The sequence below is a fragment of the Dendropsophus ebraccatus genome, chromosome 9 (assembly GCF_027789765.1).
Source record: "Dendropsophus ebraccatus isolate aDenEbr1 chromosome 9, aDenEbr1.pat, whole genome shotgun sequence".
Classification (NCBI taxonomy): domain Eukaryota; kingdom Metazoa; phylum Chordata; class Amphibia; order Anura; family Hylidae; genus Dendropsophus; species Dendropsophus ebraccatus.
The window spans coordinates 115,905,132-115,931,398 of record NC_091462.1 but is presented as its reverse complement, the minus strand read 5'-3'; the positions used below and the strand labels follow the sequence as shown (position 1 = coordinate 115,931,398).

General features: G+C 46.5%; 2 protein-coding genes and 1 long non-coding RNA gene across 5 annotated transcripts in view; 2 read left to right on the top strand and 1 right to left on the bottom strand.

Annotated features, from left to right (window-relative positions):
* Positions 1-755: 755 nt before the first annotated feature.
* On the bottom strand, positions 756-13,325 carry LOC138800564 (uncharacterized). The gene is made up of 4 exons (XR_011364478.1): positions 13,270-13,325; positions 8,028-8,187; positions 6,415-6,551; positions 756-931 (listed from the first exon to the last, which is right to left on the bottom strand). It is a non-coding gene; the product is annotated as an uncharacterized lncRNA (long non-coding RNA).
* On the top strand, positions 5,236-7,507 carry LOC138800563 (perforin-1-like). Its single transcript, XM_069982333.1, has 3 exons — positions 5,236-5,777; positions 5,902-6,277; positions 6,694-7,507. The coding sequence occupies exons 1-3, from the start codon at positions 5,236-5,238 to the stop codon at positions 7,396-7,398; spliced, it is 1,623 nt and encodes a 540-aa protein (XP_069838434.1). The 3' UTR covers positions 7,399-7,507.
* A 90-nt stretch (positions 13,326-13,415) lies between the features above and the next one.
* The window catches only part of LOC138800561 (NACHT, LRR and PYD domains-containing protein 1a allele 5-like), a 35,924-nt gene continuing 23,072 nt past the window's right edge, over positions 13,416-26,267 (top strand). For 2 of the 3 annotated variants that reach the window (XM_069982332.1, XM_069982329.1), the window contains exon 1: positions 25,961-26,047. The gene's annotated coding sequence lies outside the window, so the exon portion shown is untranslated. Of the gene's footprint in view, positions 13,495-25,960; positions 26,048-26,267 lie in introns of those variants that run through there. The other variant, XM_069982330.1, reaches the window with a different exon arrangement.

Here is a 26,267-nt window from a genome sequence, read left to right as displayed (position 1 = left end):
GCATATATATATATATATAGATAGATAGATAGATAGATAGATAGATAGATAGATAGATAGATAGATATAGATATATATATAGTAGTTACTACCAATAAGCATAAACAAAAATAGTGCATTAAAACAACTATATAAAGGTCCTCAGTTCATTCCTAACGTTTAACCCCGAAGGTGCGGTTGCCTCAAGGTCTGCTATTAGATAAGCTTCTCCTCTTAGTATTAGGGCGTGTCTATCCCCGCCTCCTTCGGGGTGTAGACCCTTTCTAGTCCTGCAAATTTTAGCAGATTCTTGTCACCATTATGAGCTGTTTGTACATGTTCTATGCCTCTTCCTTGCCTGTAGTTAGGGAATGTAAGTGTTCTTTTATTCTATAATACGGTTTTCCTATCACGTAAACCACATAGATACTATGACATCTTAGAAGTTGTCTTATGTCCCATTTTTTCCCTCCTGATTAACTGCAAGAATATGATGCACACAGAGCATTGTGAACTTATTCCCTTCAGGTGCCGATTTCTCTAACCATGTAGTACAACGGGAGGTTTGGGCTCTATTCACACTATCTCCAATGGTCTGATTTCTTCTATGCATTATTAAAAGGTTTTCGAGCTGCTACTTCTTTTAGTATTGGGCCACTCTCCAATAGATACCAGTTTTTATGACTAGTGCATTTACCAGACTCATTTACGGCAGTGTTTTTGAAAGAGAAACAGAATCTTTTTTCTTCCTTTTTTGTTTATTAGGTTTGGCTTTTATTAAGGTCGATCTGTCTACGTTTTCTGCGGTCCATACGGTTTGGCTTCTTGAACGGTTTCTGGGTGAGAACTATTATAGTGCAATAAAACATTACGGGATGAGGGTTTTGTATTGTATTATCAGTGATCTTTACTGTTACGTCTAGAAAATCCAGATGATCTCCTCCATTTTGCCCTGTAAAATACATATTCATATTGTTCATGCTATTTAGACATTGAATAAATTCTTCAAATTCTAAACTGTCACCTTCCCATATAATGCAAACACCATCCATAAAACGGGCATAATATTTCATTTTATGTATAAAAGGGTCATTGGTGGCAAAAATGTAATGTTTTTCAAAAATAGCTAAAAAAAGATTTGCCCGTTTGCTGATTGTACCATTCGTTTTTAAATCTGAAATTATTATTAGACAGAATAAACAATAATGAATCACATATGAACCTTATGAAATTGTCAATTTTTGGGGGGCTTTTTAGGAATTCATCGATTGGCTGTACAGGTGTACAGGCTCTCGATGTCCAGAGATACCAAACTGTATGTCTCTTTCCATTCTACATACTGTTAAGATTGTAAAAATGTATTTGTATCTTTAAGATATGCTGGTATATGTGGAAGTAAAGGGCGTAAGAGCCAATCCACGTATTTTGAAAGAGGCTCGGTCACTGAACCGATTCCGGCCACGATAGGTCGGCCAGGAGGATCGGTCAATGATTTATGGACTTTTGGCAGATAATACCATTTAGGCTTTTTTGGTGCTGTAGCTATTAATTTATCTGCAGTTTTTTCAGACGATATACCTGTATCTACGGCAAATCGTCATAGGCTTCTGAGCTTTTCCATAGTTTTAACAGTCAGATCATTTTTTAACTTACAATAAACATTTGCATTATTTAGTTGCCTATAGGTTTCATTTAGAGATGAGCGAACCTGGAGCAGCTGGAGTCGATACGAACCCGAACGTTCGGCATTTGATTAGCGGTGGCTGCTGAAGTTGGATAAAGCCCTAAGGCTATGTGGAAATCATGGATATAGTCATTGGCTGTATCCATGTTTTCCAGACAACCTTAGAGCTTTATCCAAGTTCAGCAGCCCCCGCTAATCAAATGCAGAACATCCGGGTTCGGATCAACTCGAACCAGAATCCGGTTCGCTCATCTCTAGTTTCATTATCATATTGGGCTTTTGATAGGACGACTGTTCTGCCTCCTTTATCCGCCCTTTTATAATGAGATCCGGACGTTTGTTTAACCATGCAAGAGTTTTCGTTTCTTTAGCAGACAAATAATTTTTGCTTTAGGATAAATTAAGCATTTAATATCCTTAATAACTGTCTTAGTAAAAAGATCTATAGAACCTCCTGGTTCTATCGAGGGGCAAAAAGTGGAACGATTACCACAACTAAAGTTCCCATTCTGCGTTTTCACTTGCGGTTATACCTGCAGATTCTAATTCTAGTTCTTCGAATTTTTGGGAAATGTTATCTATTGGGCTAAAACCTAAGGGGCTGATTTTTGTGTATTTCTCCCCGTATATTTTTGAGATTTTTTGGGGAAGTAGAAAAAAACTTATGCAAGTTAATTTTGCGCATAGATTTATATAAATCTATTTCAAACATTCTATTTCAAACATAGATCAAAATTTTCTGTAATACCATAGTTTAACCCTTTAGATAACATATTATTACAGTCATCGGAGGGGTTCAGCACATTGGGGGTGCTTACTGACATGTAACTCCACGTAACATATTTCCTTTTCTTTTTCTTCCTCGGCCTCTGCGTGTCGACTTTCTAAAGGGACTTCTCTACTGGTGCTAGGTTTTTCATGTTTAGTGTCAGGTTTTTTATAGTTTTTCTTCTTTTCTGGATCCATGTCTGCGGAACTGGAATCGGATTCACTTGTTCCCATATCCGAATATTGTGAGTTTTTTTTCTTTTTTGGGAAGCGTTTATTTGTTTTATTTGGCCATGAAAGAATGTCTTTTGTCTCGTAGTCCTTTTTGTCTCATAGGTATTTGCCTCGTTTTTTCTTCTTTGTTTCCTTTTGTAGCGGGAGTAGTTTTTCTAGTTTTTTCAAGAAAATCTTGAGATGTTCTTCCGACATTCTATTTTGTAGTTCCATTTTTATTTTTTGTAGATCCACACAGACATTTTCATGTTCCTTAATATTTCTTTCTAGCACAATGTGCAACAGGCGGGTCGAGTGGCCTAAAAACACTTGATCCCAGACCGCTGTAAAGTCTTTATCTTCTTGGAATATTGCGGGTGCTTTATAATTGCGGAGGCCTCTTGGCACTCTTGTAATGATTGAATTGTCCAAAATAGCCAAATTTCGTGTTCGCCCAGGGAAAATACTTTTTGTTCCAGCGTTTTTACACTAAGGATATGAATCTCATCCTTCTCATTGCAAGACGCAAAGAAAACGCTGCGTCCTCTCTGCCTGTCTGAATTATGCCATCAAAGTTCATGGTGCTTTGTTCATTGGTAAAATCCATTAGTCCGTTTGGGTCACTTCCATTGTGCTCTGAGCTCGGAGAGGTTAGACTCCATGACGAGCATGCAGAAATAGATTATCTGAGGCCGGTACTATATGTGAATCCTAATCCAATGCTTCTGGCATATACGTAAGTTCAAATAGCTCACTAGGTAATGCTCTATGTAAAGTTTATACGTGTCCATACAAGTACATTAGAAGACATGGCACTCACCATTCAGAGTCTTCTTATGTTTCCTTTATTTAATTTATACAAACAGATGTATAGACAGACAAGTGAGAGGACGCCATCTGCGTTACAGCCACAGCTGTTTCATGCCTATTCGGCAGTTCGTCACGGCTGCATTATGATGTCTTGCGTACGTCTATGCATATATATATATATATATATATATATATATATATATATATATAGTAGAAACTACCAATAAGCATAAGCAAAAATAAAGCATTAAAATACATTTAAAACAACTATATGAAGGTATTCAGTTCATTCCTATCGTGAGGTGAGGTGTGCACCTATTAGTGAGGTGTGCATCATTTACTGAGGTGTGCATCATTTACTGAGGTGTGCATCATTTAGTGAGGTGTGCACCATTTACTGAGGTGTGCACCATTTACTGAGTTGTGCCCCATTTACTGAGGTGTGCACCATTTACTGAGTTGTGCCCCATTTACTGAGGTGTGCACCATTTACTGAGGTGTGCCCCATTTAGTGAGGTGTGCCCCATTTACTGAGGTGTGCCCCATTTACTGAGGTGTGCACCATTTACTGAGGTGTGCACCATTTACTGAGGTGTGCCCCATTTACTGAGGTGTGCCCCATTTAGTGAGGTGTGCCCCATTTACCGAAGTGTGCACCATTCAGTGAGGTGTGCCCCATTTAGTGAGGTGTGCCCCATTTACCGAAGTGTGCACCATTCAGTGAGGTGTGCCCCATTTAGTGAGGTGTGCCCCATTTACCGAAGTGTGCCCCATTTAGTGAGGTGTGTACCATTCAGTGAGGTGTGCACCATTTAGTGAGGTGTGTACCAGTTAGTGAGGTGTGTACCAGTTAGTGAGGTGTGTACCAGTTAGTGAGGTGTGCCCCATTTACTGAGGTGTGCCCCATTTACTGAGGTGTGCACCATAGCTGCTTAGAGTTCCTTTTTTTTCTTCTTCTTCTGTTACATTGTAACTACTACTGAATAGCGATTTCCATCGTCCAGAATTAAATACCGTATGGTGCAACTTGATTTTACAAAATGACATATTGTTAATGACTCTTCAGCCGGGATCAGAGCCCTGTGGATATGATATCCACCACTCCTCACCTCAGACAAGAGACATGTTGGATATGTCTAGATAATGTAGGCACTTGATACAATACAATGCCTCCCATGATTGTCGGGGTGCAGGGCTGGGCGCAGGGCCGGACGGCTTTACTAAGAGGTGTTCAGGGGCAGGGCCTAGTTTAGGACCAGCATACTCGTACACCGATGTTCGTAAATGTCCCCCTTAGGCTGCATTCACACCTCCCGTGTTCTGTCCATGAGATATGGATGACACGGATGTTGAATGCAAGTCATGACAAGTTTCCCCGGACTAGATAGATAGATAGATAGGAGATAGATAGATAGATAGATAGATAGATAGATAGATAGATAGATAGGAGAGATGTATGGTTTGCTGTATGGTTACTGTCCCATACTGTCCACTTAGGGTGGGATATGTCTCACATGTCTTATTTTCCCCTCTTCTTTGTATAACATTAGGCGATTTGTTGATCCAGAGGTCATCTTACTATCGACACTTCAGATTCCTTATATATAATCCAATACTACATAGTTGCCTTACCATTATCCTATATGAGGAAGACGTCCAATAATTTGTAGGATTTGTCCGCCAGCTTTTCCTTACTCTCAGAGTTTGAGCTTTGTTCTGTATTTTGTGTATACTTATATGGTTTCTTATTGTATCGTTTCTCCTTTCAGGACATTTCAGCAATGGCGTCCAAGCTGTGCCTCTTGTTCTGGCTTCTCCTCCACCATCAGAGACCTTCTATGACCTCGCCCATTCTTAGAGCTGGGTGTAGACCCGGCACAGAACAAGAATGCAAGAAAAATAAGTTTGTCCCCGGCCATACTCTGTTAGGAGAAGGCATTAATATCGTCACCATGGAGGCCACTGGCTCTTTTCTGCTTGATCTACAAGAAGTCGGAGAGAAATGCACCGTGTGTGTGAACCCTCACAACAACAACGCCCTGCAGAAGCTACCCAAGGCTATGGCGGACTGGAGACCCGAGACTTCATGTTCCAAAAATATTCAAAGCTCGGTGTCTCGGTCTAAAGTGAAAGTAGCTGATGAAGCAACATCTTCAGTGCAGAACGATTGGAAAGTTGGTCTCAACGTGAGCGCTTATAAAACGGTGAACGCCAGAACAGCTGTCGGAGGGTCTCAGAGTCAGATGGCCAAGTTTGCCGACAGTAAAAGCGTCACTGACGACTACAGCTTCCTGAGTCACAAGTTAGAGTGCGCTTTTTACGGGTAGGACCCATAGCTTGTATTCTGGGGTTTAGAGGGTTACTATTTTTTTTATGATTATTAGAAATAATGGAAACAAATAGACTAAACCTTTGCATATGTGTTGTTGTATTCTTTTTTTTTTTAGTTTCCGCCTGGGATCAGACCCTTCGCTAACGCCTCATTTTGCAAAAACTTTGCAAGAACTTCCAGATACCTACGATAGGATGACTAAGACTGAATACAGGCGTCTTATAGACAGCTTTGGCACGCACTATATCACCCGTGTAAAGGTCGGAGGTCGAACCCAGGAAGTGACTGCAGTGAGAACATGTCAGGTGGCTATGAACGGTTTTAAGATGGACGAGGTGAAGGATTGCCTTTCAGTCGAAGCTGAGATTGGGGTGAATAAAGGGGACATTGATACAAGTGTCGATTCCAAAGTTGACCACTGTAAGAACAAGTTAGCAAAAACAGATCTTGGAGGAGACTTTCATCGAGCATTCAAAGAGCGAGTATGGAAGGTGAGTTCTGGGCTGTATCGACTTGGTTCTGCCATCCATTGGGACATTGTAAAAAGTCACCATATTAGAATTCTTAAAGTAGCATTCCACATTTTTTTTCATCCCTGCCACCGCTGCACACTGGTGCATATACTTACCAATGATGGTTGGTGTCCCGCGACGTGGCTTCAGTCCAGTCCTGTGGTGCCATTCAAATCCAGCACACGGTGACGTCACAGCAGTTCCGACCCCTCTTCTATCTCTAAGGTCGGAAGTCAGGGTCTTCAATGCATCTCTATGAGAGATAATTAGCATATCAAATAAAACTAATATACCTCAGGGGCCAAATTACATGAGACATGTATAAACCAATACAAGGTGAGGAGCACTTTTCTACCATGTACTTGGCTTACTGACAGGTCCACTTTAATTCACAGGTGATCGGAGGAAATGGAACATTTGATCTTCTCTCATCTGACAAAACCACTGCTGATGCCTTCAAGAAGTGGATGGAGAGCCTGAAGTATTACCCCGGTCTGGTTTCCTATTCCTTAGAGTCCATCCACAACCTGGTGAGAATGAAGGGGTCTAAAAAGGAGAACCTCCGGGTGGCCATAAGTGACTACATCAAGGAGAAGGCTTTAACACAGAAGTGCTCTTGTCCTGGCCACCATGTTGGGAATGACTGCTCCTGTACATGTAGAGCTTCTAAGTACACAAGCTCTGACTGCTGCCCAACACATAGAGGAGCCGCCAAGCTTCATGTGACCATCAAATCTGGCACCGGTCTTTATGGTGACGTCTGGTCAGAGACAGACGCCTATGTTTTATTTAAATTTGATGATGCTACAATGAGAACCCCGACCATCGTGAACAGGAATAAACCAGCATGGAATAAAAAATATGAGTTGGGATTTGTAGAGCTCAGGGAAGGTAAAAAGTACACGATAGAGGTTTGGGATGAGGATAATGAGGCCGATGATCTCCTGGGGAGGTGTCACAAACCTTTGAATTCAGGTAACACTTTGGAAACCTGTTATCTTAACCATGGCAGTCTTTCCTATTCCCTAGATGTAACTTGTGCCGATCACCTCCAGGGGCGGGTTTGCCATGATTATATTTCAGTGCCCCCAAGCGCTTAGTCAAAGGCCTATTATGTCTCATATGATAAAAGCTTCTGAAAGCTCTGTGCTCTGCAGTCATATATCTATCCTTGCTATGCAATGCTCATGCCTAATTGAAGCCAAATATACTATAGTCAGTTAATTTGTACACCAGGACCATAATTATCGAAAAAGTCAACCAGTTTCCACTAAGTGGTGGCATTAAAGTGGTTATCCAGAGAGCCGAAGCTGTTCTTCTCTTCAGTACTCCACTTCCTCCTTCTGGCCTTCTCGTAAGATATCTTCAAAGGTTAGAGGGCGGCGCGTGTATGATGCGGGCAATGTTCAGTAGCTGCCCAATGTTACCAATATTGAGGCGACATCGGGCTCCATTGTATTACGGAGTGGTGTCACCTACATGCAATGCTCGCAACATACACCCACCCCCCGCTTATCTTGGAAGATACCTTGCAAGAAGACCAGAAGGAGGAGGTAGAGTGCTGGACTGCAAAATAGGTGGGACCTTTTCTGCTCGTTAACGTGATAATTCGTTTAGCTGATCATTTATAACTACATAAACAATGGCATGCATATATCAATACATTGTCCCTAAAGAACACACGCACTCAAGGCCAGATTGACAGGTAATATACATGCACCTTACTTACAAATACAGGCTCCCAATGACCATGTGGTAGACCAAGGTTCAGGCATAATAATAGAGGCTATCCACAAGAGAGTTCATGAAGCCCATCAGAAGACTGTCCCAATCACACGAGGGTCATCACTGGGGGTCTCCTCAGAAGTCATTCCTTATCCGTAGGTGACCTGGGTGTACAATGAGAGAATCAGATCCAATGATTGAGGTAGACAATCACGTTAGTGTCGGGCTAGATGACATTCACCATCAGAATGTGCGCCATTAGTGACCAAGGTGCCCAGTCCAGAAGAGGTGGGACTGAAGGTTCTTATTAGTACGTGACCACCAGTGACTTGGATCATTGTGCAAAACATATGGATCAAACCACAAATAAGATGCATGAAGTTAGTTTTCCATATAGTTACTGGTAGATCAAGATACTGGAGGAACCAAATGTGACGGTCTGGGTGTCAAATGCACATAAGATTTACCCTGTCCCTCCCGTGTATATGAGGGCGCTACGTTGTGCTGTTATTCTGTTTGTATTCTTTTGCTTGATTAGCTTTCTCTATATGAGTGAAATAAAGAGGATTTCATCACTTGTATCGTTTCTGTAGAAAATCACGTGAAATAAGGTAAAACCGACCAATCGACAATAATAATAATAATAATAATATTTATTTGTATAGCGCCAACAGATTCCGCAGCGCAATGAAGAGGCTCGTAGGGTTCCCAATTAGAAATAATCGAATATTGGAAATTTTTAAGTTTGATCGAACTCGAACCTTTATCATTTGATTCCCGATGCCTTCCCGTTCCGTGAGGATGTTGGAGACAACCCAAGTACCGCCTTGAAAACAGGGATACAGCCTATAACCTTGATGTTATGTTTGCAGTGTCCTATTGGGAATAGAGATGATCGAACATCGGGAATTTTCAAGTTCAATCGAACTCGAACCTTCATCATTTGATTCCCGATGCCTTCCCGTTCCGTGGGGAAGGTGGAGACAACCCAAGTACCGCCTTATAAACAGGGATACAGCCTATTACCTAGGCTGTATTCCTCTTTTCCAGATGGTACTAGGGCTGTTTCCACCTTCCCCACGGAACGTGAAGGCATCGGGAATCAAATGATGAAGGTTCGAGTTCGATTGAACTTGAAAATTCCCGATGTTTGATCATCTCTATTCCCAATAGAACACTGCAAACATAACATCAAAAACACCTAGCCATTACTGTGCATATTGTACTCTAAAATCTACTATTAGGGAAGCATGCCTTCAGAATTCTCGCTCAATTTCGAGCAACAGGCACAATGTTTGCCTCAAATAGCTTGGAAAGAGAAGTACGCTAGGGAAGCAGTGGAGCGCGGCTGCGTCATGTTTTGTGCAAAAATATAAAAACTGCACATGATAATCCAACCGGAAAATGTAGCCAATCTGAAGCCACGCCCCCTCCTGGCGTAAAAGCGAAGGAAAGCCGAACGTGCTGTGAACAGGGGCAAACTAACTCATTCGCCTTTATACATTTTGGGTTGTAAAACCTGTAGTTAACAGAGGATTGGGATCCCCTCAGTCCTGAGTATTTGTAAACAAAAACAAGTCGAGGGACTGTAGTGGGATTGCTATAATCCGTCTTATTGTGTGTGTTTATTATGAACCAAAATAGTTGGTCTGACACATAAATATATCCCCTCTATGACCCAGCCTGCTGCTAAGAGGGTACTTCCTGGTTCAGGTGTCCCCATACACCAGGGGGGACTAACCCTGCACTAGAAACGGGGGAAAAGATGATCAGTTTTGGTCAGGGGCGGATTAACTTTACCATAGGCCCAGGGCTGTTCACCAAGCCTGCCCCCCCCCCCCCCTAGCCCACTGTAACTATGGCAACACTAGCGTGGCGTTAAGAGTACAGGGTAGATAATGCCATGATGCAATTTTTTTGCAAATCATGGCAGAACTGTAGTCAGGAGACAATACACCACAAAAGTATATGTCTTTTTGGGTGGCCATGGGCCCCCCAGGAGTTCAGGGCCCCGGGCTGCCGCCCGAAACGGACCTGTTATGATCCGCTACTGGTCTGAGGTCAAAGAAAAGAATAGTTATGGTGTATGTGATGGTTGGGTCCCTCCTTCCGTTTTCCAAGCGTTTCCCTAGTTCAGTGGTGACACCCCCCTCCCACAACCAACAACAACAACCACATCAACCACTCATTGCCATCCTCCTTCTCTCTGGCTCGGGCTTATTCTCAGGGTGGGTCCTATTTTTCCCTTGAACAACCATCAAACATTATTCTCGATTCCTTCCGTAAAAAAGCTTTTTCTTTTTGAACTCATATTGTCTGGGGGCATAAATAAACCTTTACCTATACAGTATAACAATTACTAAGGGTCCTATTACACGGAGCGATTTTTAGCGACTAACGATCAACGATCGCAAATGACATTGTTTATTGTTAACGTTAAATCGTTCACCATATTACACAGAGCGATAGTCGTTTCGTTACGATCTTTACTACGATCATTGCTGCAATGGTTACTATGATTGTTTCTTCCTTCTGATCCCAGCAAAACAATAAACAATGTGCAATTACACTGAGCGATTAGTGAACAAATGCGGAACTGGAGCGAACAAATGTGGAATTACAGCGAACGATTAGCGAACTAATAACGATAATTTTAGGTACAGATCTAATTCAACGATCAACGACACATGAACGATTTTTCGATCGTTGCCTGCAATTACACAGAGCGATTATAGTTTAAATTTGAACGATATAACGATTTTCTCACGATAATGGTCCCGTGTAATAGGGCCCTTAGTGAACCTAAAAGCGTCTTGTAGGAGGATGATGCTGTATAACCCGTTCCTCTCTGGGGGCTTCTCCCTCTCGTCCGGCCCACCACAGCTCTGTTGCCTCAACCACATGAAAAAGCGAAAATTTATTAGAGACACGACGAGCGCCCCGCAAGATGTCATCTTCCTCTTTTTTCCTTCTAGTTGTGACTAAAGTCGTTCTCTACATGACACCTTCACATCCTGCGCAGCCGGCAGCTTTCCTTGAAACAAAAAAATGCAAAATTTGTCAGCAACGGCTGGGGTCTGCGTTATACTGCAGAGCTGCACTCACTATTCTGCTGGTGTACATAGGTAATCTGTCATAAAAAAAAAATATTGCTGGTACATACCATAGTGTACTCCCAATGGGCCCCCAGACTAACATGATCCACTAGTGACTACAGTCCGTTCATTCTGAGTAGCTTCTGCCATAAGGTGGAATGAGTATTCAACCTCAGGCGTCAGATTCTGTGGTTCCGGAGGGGGCGGCATAATATTCCCGGCCGCTTAAAGTGTCACTGTCGTTTAATTTTTTTTTTTTTTGCAGAAATCAATAGTCCAGGCGATTTTAAGAAACTTTGTAATTGGGTTTATTAGCCGAAAAATGCATTTTTATCATGAATAAGCAGTTTGAAGCTCTCCCCCCTGTCTTCATGGTTCTCTATGGAGAGGGGAGGGGTGGAGGGAGATGAGGCACCAAAACATGACAACAAAGAGTTAATCTACAAATATGCAGTGTCCCAGAACAGAGTATTTATTTGTCACTTTATCTCTGCACTTTTATTGTAGCCAGTTCTGTTCTGGAAAGCTATGGTCCACTGCAAACTGTGTGTATTGTGTCACCCCTGCAGTATTCAGGTCTGCTATTCCATTAATTTCTTGTATGCATATTCAGTTATCAGTGCCTAAGGGTATTATGTCGCCCCCCAGTGTTCAAGTATGGTACTTCTCATGTATATTTGGTCCTATATGTCCTAATGGTGTGATGATGCAATGGCTGGATGTCACGTGACTGCCCCTGCTTCCATGGTAACCCCAATGGCCATCGAGCTTTGGCTGGGGGATACAATGTGACTTCCTCTCTGCCTCGGTCCTGTCTTCCACCTTCAGGGGGACAGGTTGTGTGTGTGTCCTCTCTGTCCCCTGTCAGGAGAGAGATACGTGTGCTCTGCTTCTCCAGCATTACCAGAAGTGTTCCTGGCTGTGTTCTATTCTCAAGTTCTCAAGATTCTCGTCCTAAGCACAAGATCAGGGTGCCGTTCTTCAGTCATTCTTCAGTTCCTCTCATCATCTTCTCTAATCACCAACAGCAAGTATTCATCTCAGTCTCATTCCGCCCAGTATCTCAACCTCATTTTCACTACTACTCCCATCATTCAGCACGCTATCATCACAGACTATTGCAGCATCACCCATTACTCTGCTTTATTCAAGTCTGCATTATACCCGGTTGCATCCGGAGAGACTGTTGCTACTAGTTACCACCGTTACAATAAATACACAACTACCGTTGTTTCTGAACCTTGGCATTGGTGTGATCATTGGTGCCCTGACTAAGGACAACGAAGAATTGCTCAGCCTCCGCATGGTCAGGTCCCCGCTGGTTAGCTGCTATCCCTCATGCCAAAACCGTGACATACCATCAGGCAAGTGGCTACCCGGGTTCCTACCCAGTACTACCACCTACTACTACTCTCAGCGAAGTGGCCCGGTGCAAATACATCACCGAGCTATCTCCTCTTTTACCTCTGATTACAGCTTCACCCAGCTCGGTGTTGTGTAATCCTTTGTTCTCTGCTCTCTGCTGCCGACTAACTCCTTCCTTTCCCCTCCCCTCTCTATAGAACAGACAGGGTTGTGTCACAATTTCCTGACAATTTTCAGGGAATGGAAAAGAGGAGGGAGGGGGGGGGGACCTGGGGAAAGTCTTTTTGAATGCAGATAATGGCAGATTTGCCTAATAAACCCAATTACAAAGTTTCTTAAAATCGCCTGGACTATTACGACAGTGGCTCTTTAACTTAAAAAAAATGACAGCAGCCAAGGCCCCTCTTAGTCCCTGGGCAGCTGCTCACTTCTCTCCCCAAGTCCTGCCGCCCCTGCTCACCGCTGTCCGCATGTACCGCTGGGCTCGGACTGCCCTGTGCTTCTTTAATTATAATGCCTGCCCTGGGCGGGGGTTACTCTGGGGAGGGGGTAGAGACAGGGTCGGACTGGGCCACCGGGGAGCCGGGGGATCCCCCGGTGGGCCCCACCCCCTCCTCCCTCTTGCAGGGCCCTTCCCCAAGCCAGAGAGGGGCCTCCCGTTTGGAAGCTGCCTAGTATCGGGAGCTCAAGGGGCCCCCTGCTGGCTCCCACACTGCTGGGTGAGTTCAGCACCGCATCAGGGCCCGTTCTTTCTATAATCATGGGCCCTCCCCTCCCCCTGCTCACCTGGCTCCTTACATCAGCTCTGGGCCTCAGCGCTGACCTCTTCCTGCCTGTCACGTGAGCAGCAGCAGGGCCTCCTCCATCCCCCCTCCCCTCTGCAATCATGTGACTCTCCTGTTGCTGTGTGTGCAGTCGGTGCACAGGGGATGGGGAGAGGCTGGAGGCTGCCCGGCCTGGCTGGGAGAAGATGGAGACAAGAAGACTGAAGCTTCCTGCCCTGCTGAACATGTGAGTGTGTGTGTATATACTTGTCTATCTGTCATCAGTGTGTGTCTGTACATGTGTCATGTGTTTATGCATGTGAATAATATATATGTGTATTTTCTATCATGTATATAGTGTATATTATGTAATGTAGTTCTATACATGGTTTATATGTGTAATCTGCATGCTTTTGTATCTGTGTATCCATGTTGGTGAGTCTGTGTGTGTGTTAGTATGATTAGATGTATATATGTAAGGTGTGTTGTGTCTGCATGTTTGTGTATGTCTGCAGTATGTCTATTTGTGTATATATGTATACAGTGTGTATGTCTGCAGTATGTCTATTTGTGTATATATGTATACAGTATGTATGGCTGCAGTATGTCTATTTGTGTATATATGTATACAGTGTGTATGTCTGCAGTATGTCTATTTGAGTATATATGTATACAGTGTGTATGTCTGCAGTATGTCTATTTGTGTATATATGTATACAGTGTGTATGTCTGCAGTATGTCTATTTGTGTATATACGTATACAGTGTGTATGTCTGCAGTATGTCTATTTGTGTATATATGTATACTAGGGATGGTCCAAACCCGCCGAGGTTCGGGTTCGGCTGAACCCGAACGCTCGGCATCGGATTACCGCTGTCTGCCTGCTCCGTGCAGCGGGTAGATACAGCGGGAGGACCGCCTGGAAAACTGGGATACAGCCTATGGCTATGACTGTATCCCAGTTTTCCAGGCGTTCCTCCCGCTGGATCCGCCCGCTGCACGGAGCGGGCAGACAGCGGTAATCATTGCGGATGGTTCGGGTTCGTACGAACTCGGTTCGGACCATCCCTAATGTATACAGTATGTATGTCTGCAGTATGTCTATTTGAGTATATATGTATACCGTGTGTATGTCTGCAGTATGTCTATTTGTGTATATATGTATACAGTGTGTATGTCTGCAGTATGTCTATTTTAGTATATATGTATACCGTGTGTATGTCTGCAGTATGTTTATTTGTGTATATATGTATACGGTGTGTATGTCTGCAGTATGTCTATTTGTGTATATATGTATACAGTGTGTATGGCTGCAGTATGTCTATTTTAGTATATATGTATACCGTGTGTATGTCTGCAGTATGTTTATTTGTGTATATATGTATACAGTGTGTATGTCTGCAGTATGTCTATTTTAGTATATATGTATACCGTGTGTATGTCTGCAGTATGTTTATTTGTGTATATATGTATACGGTGTGTATGTCTGCAGTATGTCTATTTGTGTATATATGTATACTGTATGTATGTGATGAGAAGTTCACACTTTGGAGGTCCAGTTGTGCCGGAGATCCGTGAGGCTTGGGCTCTGATCAGCTGAGGATTCTCACATCAAAGATGATAGGAGTTGTAGTAGATATAACAGTAATTGATTTGATTTGACATTGACATTGATTTGTCTTACTCCTACGTCTACTACAACTCCTATCATCTGTGATGTGAGAATCAGGACTCAGCTGATCAGCGCCCAAGCCTCACGGATCTCCTGCACAACTGGGACCTCCAGAGTGTGAACTTCTTCTCAACTATTGTACCGACTCATGAATAAAGATATAAGCAGCAGACACAAGTGGGATAATGCCCCCCCTCACCAGATTGCACCCCCTCTGGAGCAGCAGTATCAGTGATAGGTGGGATAATGCCCCCCTCACCAGACTGCACCCCCTCTGGAGCAGTAGTATCAGTGATAGGTAGGATTATGCCCCCCTCACCAGACTGCACCCCCTCCGGAGCAGCAGTATCAGTGATAGGTGGGATAATGCCCCCCTCACCAGACTGCACCCCCTCTGGAGCAGCAGTATCAGTGATAGGTGGGATAATGCCCCCCTCACCAGACTGCACCCCCTCTGGAGCAGCAGTATCAGTGATAGGTGGGATAATGCCCCCCTCACCAGACTGCACCCCCTCTGGAGCAGCAGTATCAGTGATAGGTGGGATAATGCCCCCCTCACCAGACTGCACCCCCTCTGGAGCAGCAGTAGTATCAGTGATAGGTAGGATAATGCCCCCCTCACCAGACTGCACCCCCTCCGGAGCAGCAGTAGTATCAGTGATAGGTAGGATAATACCCCCTCCGGAGCAGCAGCAGTATCAGTGATAGGCAGGATTATGCCCCCCCTCACCAGACTGCACCCCCTCCGGAGCAGCAGCAGCAGTATCAGTGATAGGTAGGATTATGCCCCCCCTCACCAGACTGCACCCCCTCCGGAGCAGCAGCAGTATCAGTGGTAGGTAGGATTATGCCCCCCCTCATCTGACTGCACCCCTCCGGAGCAGCAGTATCAGTGACAGGTAGGATTATGCCCCCCTCACCAGACTGCACCCCCTCCGGAGCAGCAGTATCAGTGATAGGTAGGATTATGCCCCCCCTCACCAGACTGCACCCCCTCCGGAGCAGCAGTATCAGTGATAGGTAGGATTATGCACCCCTCACCAGACTGCACCCCCTCCAGAGCAGCAGCAGTATCAGTGATAGGTAGGATTATGCCCCCCCTCACCAGACTGCACCCCCTCCGGAGCAGCAGCAGTATCAGTGATAGGTAGGATAATACCCCCTCACCAGACTGCACCCCTCCGGAGCAGCAGTAGTATCAGTGATAGGTAGGATAATACCCCCTCCGGAGCAGCAGCAGTATCAGTGATAGGCAGGATTATGCCCCCCCTCACCAGACTGCACCCCCTCCGGAGCAGCAGCAGCAGTATCAGTGATAGGTAGGATTATGCCCCCCCTCACCAGACTGCACCCCTCCGGAGCAGCAGCAGTATCAGTGATAGGTAGGATTATGCCCCCCCTCACCAGACTGCACCCCCTCCGGAGCAGCAGCAGTATCAGTGGTAGGTAGGATTATGCCCCCCCTCATCTGACTGCACCCCTCCGGAGCAGCAGTATCAGTGACAGGTAGGATTATGCCCCCCTCACCAGACTGCACCCCCTCCGGAGCAGCAGTATCAGTGATAGGTAGGATTATGCCCCCCCTCACCAGACTGCACCCCCTCCGGAGCAGCAGTATCAGTGATAGGTAGGATAATACCCCCTCACCAGACTGCACCCCCTCCGGAGCAGCAGCAGTATCAGTGATAGGTAGGATTATGCCCCCCCTCACCAGACTGCACCCCCTCCGGAGCAGCAGTATCAGTGATAGGTAGGATTATGCCCCCCTCACCAGACTGCACCCCCTCCGGAGCAGCAGCAGTATCAGTGACAGGTAGGATTATGCCCCCCTCACCAGACTGCACCCCTCCGGAGCAGCAGCAGTATCAGTGATAGGTAGGATAATACCCCCTCACCAGACTGCACCCCTCCGGAGCAGCAGTAGTATCAGTGATAGGTAGGATTATGCCCCCCTCACCAGACTGCACCCCTCCGGAGCAGTAGTATCAGTGATAGGTAGGATTATGCCCCCCTCATCTGACTGCACCCCCTCCGGAGCAGCAGCAGTAGTATCAGTGATAGGTAGGATTATGCCCCCCTCACCAGACTGCACCCCTCCGGAGCAGCAGCAGTATCAGTGATAGGTAGGATAATACCCCCTCACCAGACTGCACCCCCTCCGGAGCAGCAGTAGTATCAGTGATAGGTAGGATTATGCCCCCCTCACCAGACTGCACCCCCTCCGGAGCAGTAGTATCAGTGATAGGTAGGATTATGCCCCCTCACCAGACTGCACCCCCTCCGGAGCAGCAGTATCAGTGATAGGTAGGATTATGCACCCCTCACCAGACTGCACCCCCTCCGGAGCAGCAGCAGTATCAGTGACAGGTAGGATTATGCCCCCCTCACCAGACTGCACCCCTCCGGAGCAGCAGCAGTATCAGTGATAGGTAGGATAATACCCCCTCACCAGACTGCACCCCCTCCGGAGCAGCAGCAGTATCAGTGACAGGTAGGATTATGCCCCCCTCACCAGACTGCACCCCTCCGGAGCAGTAGTATCAGTGATAGGTAGGATTATGCCCCCCTCATCTGACTGCACCCCCTCCGGAGCAGCAGCAGTAGTATCAGTGATAGGTAGGATTATGCCCCCCTCACCAGACTGCACCCCTCCGGAGCAGCAGTATCAGTGATAGGTAGGATTATGCCCCCCCTCACCAGACTGCACCCCCTCCGGAGCAGCAGTATCAGTGATAGGTAGGATTATACCCCCTCACCAGACTGCACCCCTCCGGAGCAGCAGTAGTATCAGTGATAGGTAGGATTATGCCCCCCTCATCTGACTGCACCCCTCCGGAGCAGCAGTATCAGTGATAGGTAGGATTATGCCCCCTCACCAGACTGCACCCCCTCCGGAGCAGTAGTATCAGTGATAGGTAGGATTATGCCCCCCTCACCAGACTGCACCCCCTCCGGAGCAGCAGCAGTAGTGTCAGTGACAGGTAGGATTATGCCCCCCTCACCAGACTGCACCCCTCCGGAGCAGCAGCAGTATCAGTGATAGGTAGGATTATGCCCCCCCTCACCAGACGGCACCCCCTCCGGAGCAGCAGTATCAGTGATAGGTAGGATAATACCCCCTCACCAGACTGCACCCCCTCCGGAGCAGCAGTATCAGTGACAGGTAGGATTATGCCCCCCTCACCAGACTGCACCCCTCCGGAGCAGCAGCAGTATCAGTGATAGGTAGGATAATACCCCCTCACCAGACTGCACCCCTCCGGAGCAGTAGTATCAGTGATAGGTAGGATTATGCCCCCTCCTCATCGGCCTTCACCCCCTCCGGAGCAGCAGTATCAGTGATACGTAGGATTATGCACCCCTCATCTGACTGCACCCCCTCCGGAGCAGCAGTATCAGTGACAGGTAGGATTATGCCCCCCTCATCTGACTGCACCCCCTCCGGAGCAGCATCAGTATCAGTGATAGGTAGGATAATACCCCCTCCTCATCGGCCTTCACCCCCTCCGGAGCAGTAGTATCAGTGATAGGTAGGATAATACCCCCTCACCAGACTGCACCCCTCCGGAGCAGTAGTATCAGTGATAGGTAGGATTATGCCCCCCTCACCAGACTGCACCCCTCCGGAGCAGTAGTATCAGTGATAGGTAGGATTATGCCCCCCTCATCTGACTGCACCCCCTCCGGAGCAGCAGCAGTAGTATCAGTGATAGGTAGGATAATGCCCCCCTCACCAGACTGCACCCCCTCCGGAGCAGTAGTATCAGTGATAGGTAGGATAATGCCCCCCTCACCAGACTGCACCCCCTCCGGAGCAGTAGTATCAGTGATAGGTAGGATTATGCACCCCCTCCGGAGCAGCAGCAGTATCAGCACTAAAGTAGTAATAATTCTTGTGATTTTATTCTCACCCTCTAGCGCGATGCTTCGTTTTAGCTCTGAGTAAGGCAAAACATTGCACAAGAGGGAGTGAATAAAGTCACAAGATTTTTGACTACTTTGGTGCTATCTTCGCAGCTGAATTATTGTACCAAGTCTCCTGGTTCCGTTGAAAGGGCTGCAAGCGGCATCAAGGTGTACAAACCACCGCTAAAGTGACTGGCGGTGTTGGGCTTGTAGCATGACCGCCCAAGGTGAGCAGCAAGTTTAGCCACTTACACACATTTGTTCTGCAGTAATAAGCTATGTGCGCCGCATGGTGTTCTCTCTCTTCTACTAGTATAAAATGGCAGATTACATCTTAAAGCCATGTTCACACAACATATGTTTTGCATAAATCTTAGTTGTTGCAATTTGCAATAACAGCCGCGATTTATGCAAAACATATGTTGTATTGGAATGAATGGAATCCCAGACGGAGCGTATACACATAGCATATGCTTCAGCCCCACGAAAAACTGACATGTCATTTTTCTGCGGCCGCTAATAGGCCGTACAGACATGGCAGTTCACACAATGGAGCGTGCAGCTCCGGCCACACGCTCCGTTGTGTGCAGTGGTGAATTCGGATGCAGGTGCACACTGGTGCACCTGCATCCGAATTCAGCAGAAATGAAGATCATCCGGCCAGTACTGCAGTACTGGCCAGAGGATATCCAGTAACATTGGCCGCTCTGTGACCCGGCTGCGTCACAAAACAGCCGGTGTTATATGTGGTGTGAACCCAGCCTAAATCTAGGTTCACACACAGTATTTTTGCTCAGTATTTTGCAACCAAAACCAGGAGTAGATTGAAAACACAGAGGCTATGTTCCCACACTGTAGAAATTTAGTGGACGGCCGCCATTTAATGGCAAATAATTGGTGTTATTTTAAATTTCAACAGTGTGTGAACAGAGCCTTTCTGTGTTTCAGATCCACTCCCGGTTTTGGTTACATAAAAATGACCAAAATACTGTGTGAACCTAGCTGTGTGACACAATGCTTACCGCTTTCTTTCCACTGCAAAAACGCTTTTCCTTCCACTAAAAACTTTTGACATCATGCAGACATGTGAAATGTTTCGATCAGTCGGGGTGTCAGTGCTGAGACCTCCTGTGGTGGCTAGATCATCACTCCATCAGTCATGTTACACATGACGGGCCCATAGACTATAATGGAACCCATCTCCTATAATGAGTGCTCAGCCCCTCACTTGCATTATGATGGACTGAGTGACATTCTGGCCATTGTTGGGTGTCTCAACCCTGAGACAGATTAAACTTTTAATCACATCTGTCTGACATTTTGTATTGACCTTAAAGGGGTATTCCGGTGAAAAATATTTTTTCAAACTAACTGGTGTGAGGAAGTTATAGGAATTTGTTTATTACTTCTAATTAAAAATCTCCAGTCTTCCAGTACTTTTCAACTGCTGTATATCCTGCAGGAAGTGGTGTATTCTTTCCAGTCTGACACAGTGCTTTCTGCTGCCACCTCTGTCCATGTCAGGAACTGTCCAGAGCAGGAGAGGATTTCTATGGGGATTTGCTGCTGCTCTGGACAGTTCCTGACATGGACAGAGGTGGCAGCAGAGAGCACTGTGTCAGACTGGAGAGAACACACCACTTCCTGCAGGACATACAGCAGCTGATAAGTACTGAAATACTGAAGATTTTTAATTAGAAGTAATTTACTAGTCTGTAACTTCTGACATGAGATTTAAAAATATATATTTTTTTTTACCAGAGTACCCCTTTAACGCTGACCACTGCTATGACTTTCATGATGGTCCTTTAAAGTCTTATTCTATCCCAACACCTTATGGTGAGGCTAGAATAAACCGTCATGGGTCTCCTTTGCTGGAGATTGTAATAGAGGAGCAGACTAGATGGTCATTTTTTCCTTCTTCTTCTGAGGCTGTGTTCACACATGACATTTTTGATGTGTTTTTACAGCAATATTGTTGGAATTTCATTAAAGTTTCTTCATAAATGGTGCAGTTTTACCACAACTGCATGAATCAGTAACAACTGTATAAGTGGTGCACTAGTATCACTGCTCACATACACAGCTCTATGCAAAGTCGCTGTACTAACGTGAAAGGTTTGGCGCTGATTATGTCTTTATATGTTGGGTGGGCCCCAAGAATCAATTTCCCTGGTGGGCCAAGGTACCCCAGTCCGACACTGGGTAGAGAGGTTGGTTTGATGAAAGATCGTGGCCAGTGGAGGGGGGTGGGGGCTTGATGATCGTGGCCAGTGGAGGGGGGGGGCGGGGGCTTGATGATCAGGGCCAGTGAAGGGGGGGCGGGGGCTTGATGATCGGGGCCAGTGGAGGGGGGTGGGGGCTTGATGATCGTGGCCAGTGGAGGGGGGGGGGCGGGGGCTTGATGATCAGGGCCAGTGAAGGGGGGGCGGGGGCTTGATGATCGGGGCCAGTGGAGGGGGGTGGGGGCTTGATGATCGTGGCCAGTGGAGGGGGGGGGGGGGGGCGGGGGCTTGATGATCAGGGCCAGTGAAGGGGGGGCGGGGGCTTGATGATCGGGGCCAGTGGAGGGGGGTGGGGGCTTGATGATCGTGGCCAGTGGAGGGGGGGGGGGGGGTGGGGGCTTGATGATCGTGGCCAGTGAAGGGGGGGGGGGGGTTGGCTAGCAGTAAGCTCGTTATGGGAGGGTGCTGAAGTGACCGATCCACAGAGGCGGAGGGGGGGAGGGGCTTTGTGTGGTGGGGTGGTGTGGGCACTTGGGGAGGGGGCATCAATTGAAGCTTATTATTTTGTCAGCACTATGCTGCGGTATACACCACTAACCTTTTTTAACAAGTTTAAATGATTAGTCTGAATCTCCTCCACTGATAGGTCCAATCTCCATGACCTCCCTGCCCCAGTACAGCATACAGATGTTACCCAATCACCTTCAATAACTCCCCCTCCCCATACACAGGAAGCTTCAGCACAGACCAATATTCAGATGTTCCCAATGGGGATGGGTAACCCACAGCCACACGGCGCCGGCCTATTCCTCCACAGTAAGAGAGAGAAACCTTCCCCCAATCAGAGAGGATCTGACTGTAACACTCCTCCCGCACAGGATTTGCCTTTAGCTGAGGCACCTGATCTCCATGTTTTTTCTTTGGCTCAAGGTCTGGACCCAATGATACAAAGCAGGTATAACGGCCACTACCAGGCACAGCCATTCCACTTACCAGGACTTACCCAGTACCCACCGCACAACTCCATCACCATTATAAGGCATGCAACCCTGAGGACGCCCCCCCAACACACACACCACCACCACCACCAATAAAAGCTGGTGTGACAAAACTACCTCCCCCCCATGCCTGACCCCAGGACCCCCACCCAAATATGGCTACTAAAATAGGAAGCAAAGTCATTGGCAAAATCCAACACTAAGACAGGTGGGGTCTGCACCACAAAGAGACTGGAGACCCCTGGACCTTTAAATAAATATGAATACAGAGAATTCCATCCCCAGCACGTCCTATATACCCAGAGCTCCGCTGTGGTATTTCACCCGGGCACGGAGAGGTTCATTCTGGCTATTTTCGGACAGGGTGTGACCTCTTGGTCACCGTATAGTTTGTAACTTACCAACATTCTGTGAATTTCCTGTCATTGTCTCAAACTCGTCTGCACTGAAAAAAAGTCCTCTGCTCCCGTGCAGGCCGCCATGGCTGTAAGACAAAAACAAGCACAAAAAGATAGAGGGGCACCCGGCAAACACAAAAAGATACAGGGGCACCCGGCAAACACAAAAAGATACAGGGCCACCCGGCAAACACAAAAAGATACAGGGCCACCCGGCAAACACAAAAAGATACAGGGGAACCCGGCAAACACAAAAAGATACAGGGGCACCCGGCAAACACAAAAAGATACAGGGGCAACGGGCAAATACAAAAAGATACAGGGGCACCCGGCAAACACAAAAAGATACAGGGGAACCCGGCAAACACAAAAAGATACAGGACCACCCGGCAAACACAAAAAGATACAGGGGCACCCGGCAAACACAAAAAGATACAGGGGAACCCGGCAAACACAAAAAGATACAGGGGCACCCGGCAAACACAAAAAGATACAGGGGCACCCGGCAAACACAAAAAGATACAGGGCCACCCGGCAAACACAAAAAGATACAGGGGCACCCGGCAAACACAAAAAGATACAGGGGAACCCGGCAAACACAAAAAGATACAGGGGCACCCGGCAAACACAAAAAGATACAGGGGCACCCGGCAAACACAAAAAGATACAGGGGCACCCGGCAAACACAAAAAGATACAGGGGAACCCGGCAAACACAAAAAGATACAGGGGCACCCGGCAAACACAAAAAGATACAGGGGCACCCGGCAAACACAAATAGATACAGGGGCACCCGGCAAACACAAAAAGATACAGGGGCACCCGGCAAACACAAAAAGATACAGGGGCACCCGGCAAATACAAAAAGATACAGGGGCAACGGGCAAACACAAAAAGATACAGGGGCAACGAGAAAATACAAAAAGATACAGGGGCAACGGGCAAATACAAAAAGATACAGGGGCACCCGGCAAACACAAAAAGATACAGGGGCACCCGGCAAACACAAATAGATACAGGGGCACCCGGCAAACACAAAAAGATACAGGGGCACCCGGCAAACACAAAAAGATACAGGGGCAACGGGCAAATACAAAAAGATACAGGGGCAACGGGCAAACACAAAAAGATACAGGGGCAACGAGAAAATACAAAAAGATACAGGGGCACCCGGCAAACACAAAAAGATACAGGGGCAACGGGCAAACACAAAAATATACAGGGGCAGCGGGCAAATACAATAAGATACAGGGGCACCCGGCAAACACAAAAAGATACAGGGGCACCCGGCAAATGCAAAAAGATACAGGGGCACCGGGCAAATGCAAAAAGATACAGGGGCACCCGGCAAACATACTAAGATTCAGGGGCACCTGGCAAACACAAAAAGCAGCGTGAGAAATCCCACTGAATCAAAGGGATAGGTGGAATTTGAAGAGTGGTTATTATACAATGGATTTATTGATTAACATATATATATATATATACAAACAACAGAATGGAGTGCACTCGCAGAAACTTGGTGTTGGAGTGCCAGCAATGGAGACTGGAACCACGTCCCCTTCTTCATACACAAAAGACTTCGCAGCACTGACTAATGTTTTTTTGAAACAATAAATCACAGTTTTTTCACTCTACGGAGGTGCCGCGAAGTCTTTTGTGTATATATGTATATATATATATATATATATATATATATATATGTAATTTATTTTTTTTTACTTTTTTTTTATACACTTTTGTAGTCCCCCTAGGGGGATCTGCATGGACGGTCATTTGATTGCTGATAGAGATCAATGCAGTACATTGATCGGCGCTCTATTGGTACAGCCTGGTGTGGGCGGAGCCAGGCAGCCATCCCTTGTGTATCCTGTCATCATCAGCAGCAATAGCAGCACTTCACTGCTTAGGCCAGGGCTGCTTTTGTGATGTAACCCTTCCCATGCTGTTGCTGTTTTCCACCTTGAAACCTATAAAGATCAGTATAACCCCTTTACTGATACAAGATGATACTTCAAACACTTTTCTTCTTCTAAACTTGGTTTTGCTCCAATTACACTGACCCTCAAAATAAAAGAAACATCATTTTTTTATCTCAGTGTAGGAGACAACCATAGGGCTACTATACAATCTCAAATATATGTGCCAGCCTGGAAAGAATACACCACTTCCTGCAGGACATACAGCAGCAAAACTATCAACATGTTATACAGCAGCTGAGGTGTAGTAAGAGGTTCTGCAGCAGATGAGGTGTATGAGGATGTTCTGCAGCAGCTGAGGTGTATGATGAGGTTCTGCAGCAGCTGAGGTGTATGATGAGGTTCTGCAGCCACTGAGGTTTAGTATGATGAGGTTCTGCAGCAGCTGGGGTGTAGTATGAGGTTCTGCAGCAGCTAAATGTGTAGTATGAGGAGGTTCTGCAGCAGCTGCGGTGTATGATGAGGTTCTGCAGCAGCTGAGGTGTATGATGAGGTTCTGCAGCAGCTGAGGTGTAGTATGATGAGGTTCTGCAGCAGCTGGGATGTATGATGAGGTTCTGGAGCAGCTGAGCTGTATGATGAGGTTCTGCAGCAGCTGAGGTGTAGGAGGAGGTTCTGCAGCAGCTGAGGTATGTTATGAGGTTCTGTAGCAGCTGAGGTGTAGTGTGGGGTTCTGCAGCATCTGAGGTGTAGCATGAGGTTCTGCAGCATCTGAGGTGTAGGATGAGGTTCTGCAGCAGCTGAGGTGTAGTATGATGAGGTTCTGCAGCAGCTGAGGTGTATGATGAGGTTGTGTAGCAGCTGAGGTGTAGTATGAGGTTCTGCAGCAGCTGAGGTATGTTATGAGGTTCTGCAGCAGCTGAGGTGTAGTGTGGGGTTCTGCAGCATCTGAGGTGTAGGATGAGGTTCTGCAGCAGCTGAGGTGTATGATGAGGTTCTGCAGCAGCTGAGGTGTAGTATGAGGTTCTGCAGCAGCTGAGGTGTAGGATGAGGTTCTGCAGCAGCTGAGGTGTAAGATGAGGTTCTGCAGCAGCTGAGGTGTATGATGAGGTTCTGCAGCAGCTGAGGTGCAGTATGAGGTTCTGCAGCAGCTGAGGTGTATGATGAGGTTCTGCAGCAGCTGAGGTGTATGATGAGGTTCTGCAGCAGTTGAGGTGTAGGATGAGGTTCTGCAGCAGCTGAGGTGTATGATGAGGTTCTGCAGCAGCTGAGGTGTATGATGAGGTTCTGCAGCAGCTGAGGTGTATGATGAGGTTCTGTAGCAGCTGAGGTGTATGATGAGGTTCTGTAGCAGCTGAGGTGTATGATGAGGTTCTGCAGCAGCTGAGGTGTAGTATGACATTCTGCAGCAGCTGAGGTGTAGTATGATGTTCTGCAGCAGCTGAGATGTGTAGTATGAGGTTCTGCAGCAGCTGAGGTGTATGATGATATTCTGCAGGCAGTGCTATATATGACTGTGCTGTATATATGATATTACGGATATACTGTAATATGAGGCGGTGACTTCTCTCTTCCTGCTTTTCCTCTCTCCCCCGCCCTGCTACAATGTATATACAATGAACGGGGCTCTGTCGGTCTCTTCTCCTCTGGATATCACGGGGTCGCCCCCTCCAGGAGTCTCCGGTAATCTCTCTCTGTCCATCTGTGCACAATGTCCGGTTTCCTCTTAGTGTTCTCTGACCCTCTCACATGTAGCAGAGCTGAGTTTGTCATGTCTTTCTGTTGTAGATTTGCCTGCAGGCCTATGTATCCCCACAGAAGTCATATCACACAAAGAACCGAATCACACGCTCAGCTCTGCTACATCATCACACACTCTGCTCTGCTACATCATCACACGCTC

Coding starts and splice junctions, on each gene's coding strand:
- LOC138800563 (XM_069982333.1), top strand. CDS start 5,236: ATGGCGTCCAAGCTGTGCCTCTTGTTCTGGCTTCTCCTCCACCATCAG. Junction 5,778..5,901: donor TTAGAGTGCGCTTTTTACGG/GTAGGACCCATA, acceptor TTTTTTTTTTAG/TTTCCGCCTGGGATCAGACC. Junction 6,278..6,693: donor TCAAAGAGCGAGTATGGAAG/GTGAGTTCTGGG, acceptor TTTAATTCACAG/GTGATCGGAGGAAATGGAAC.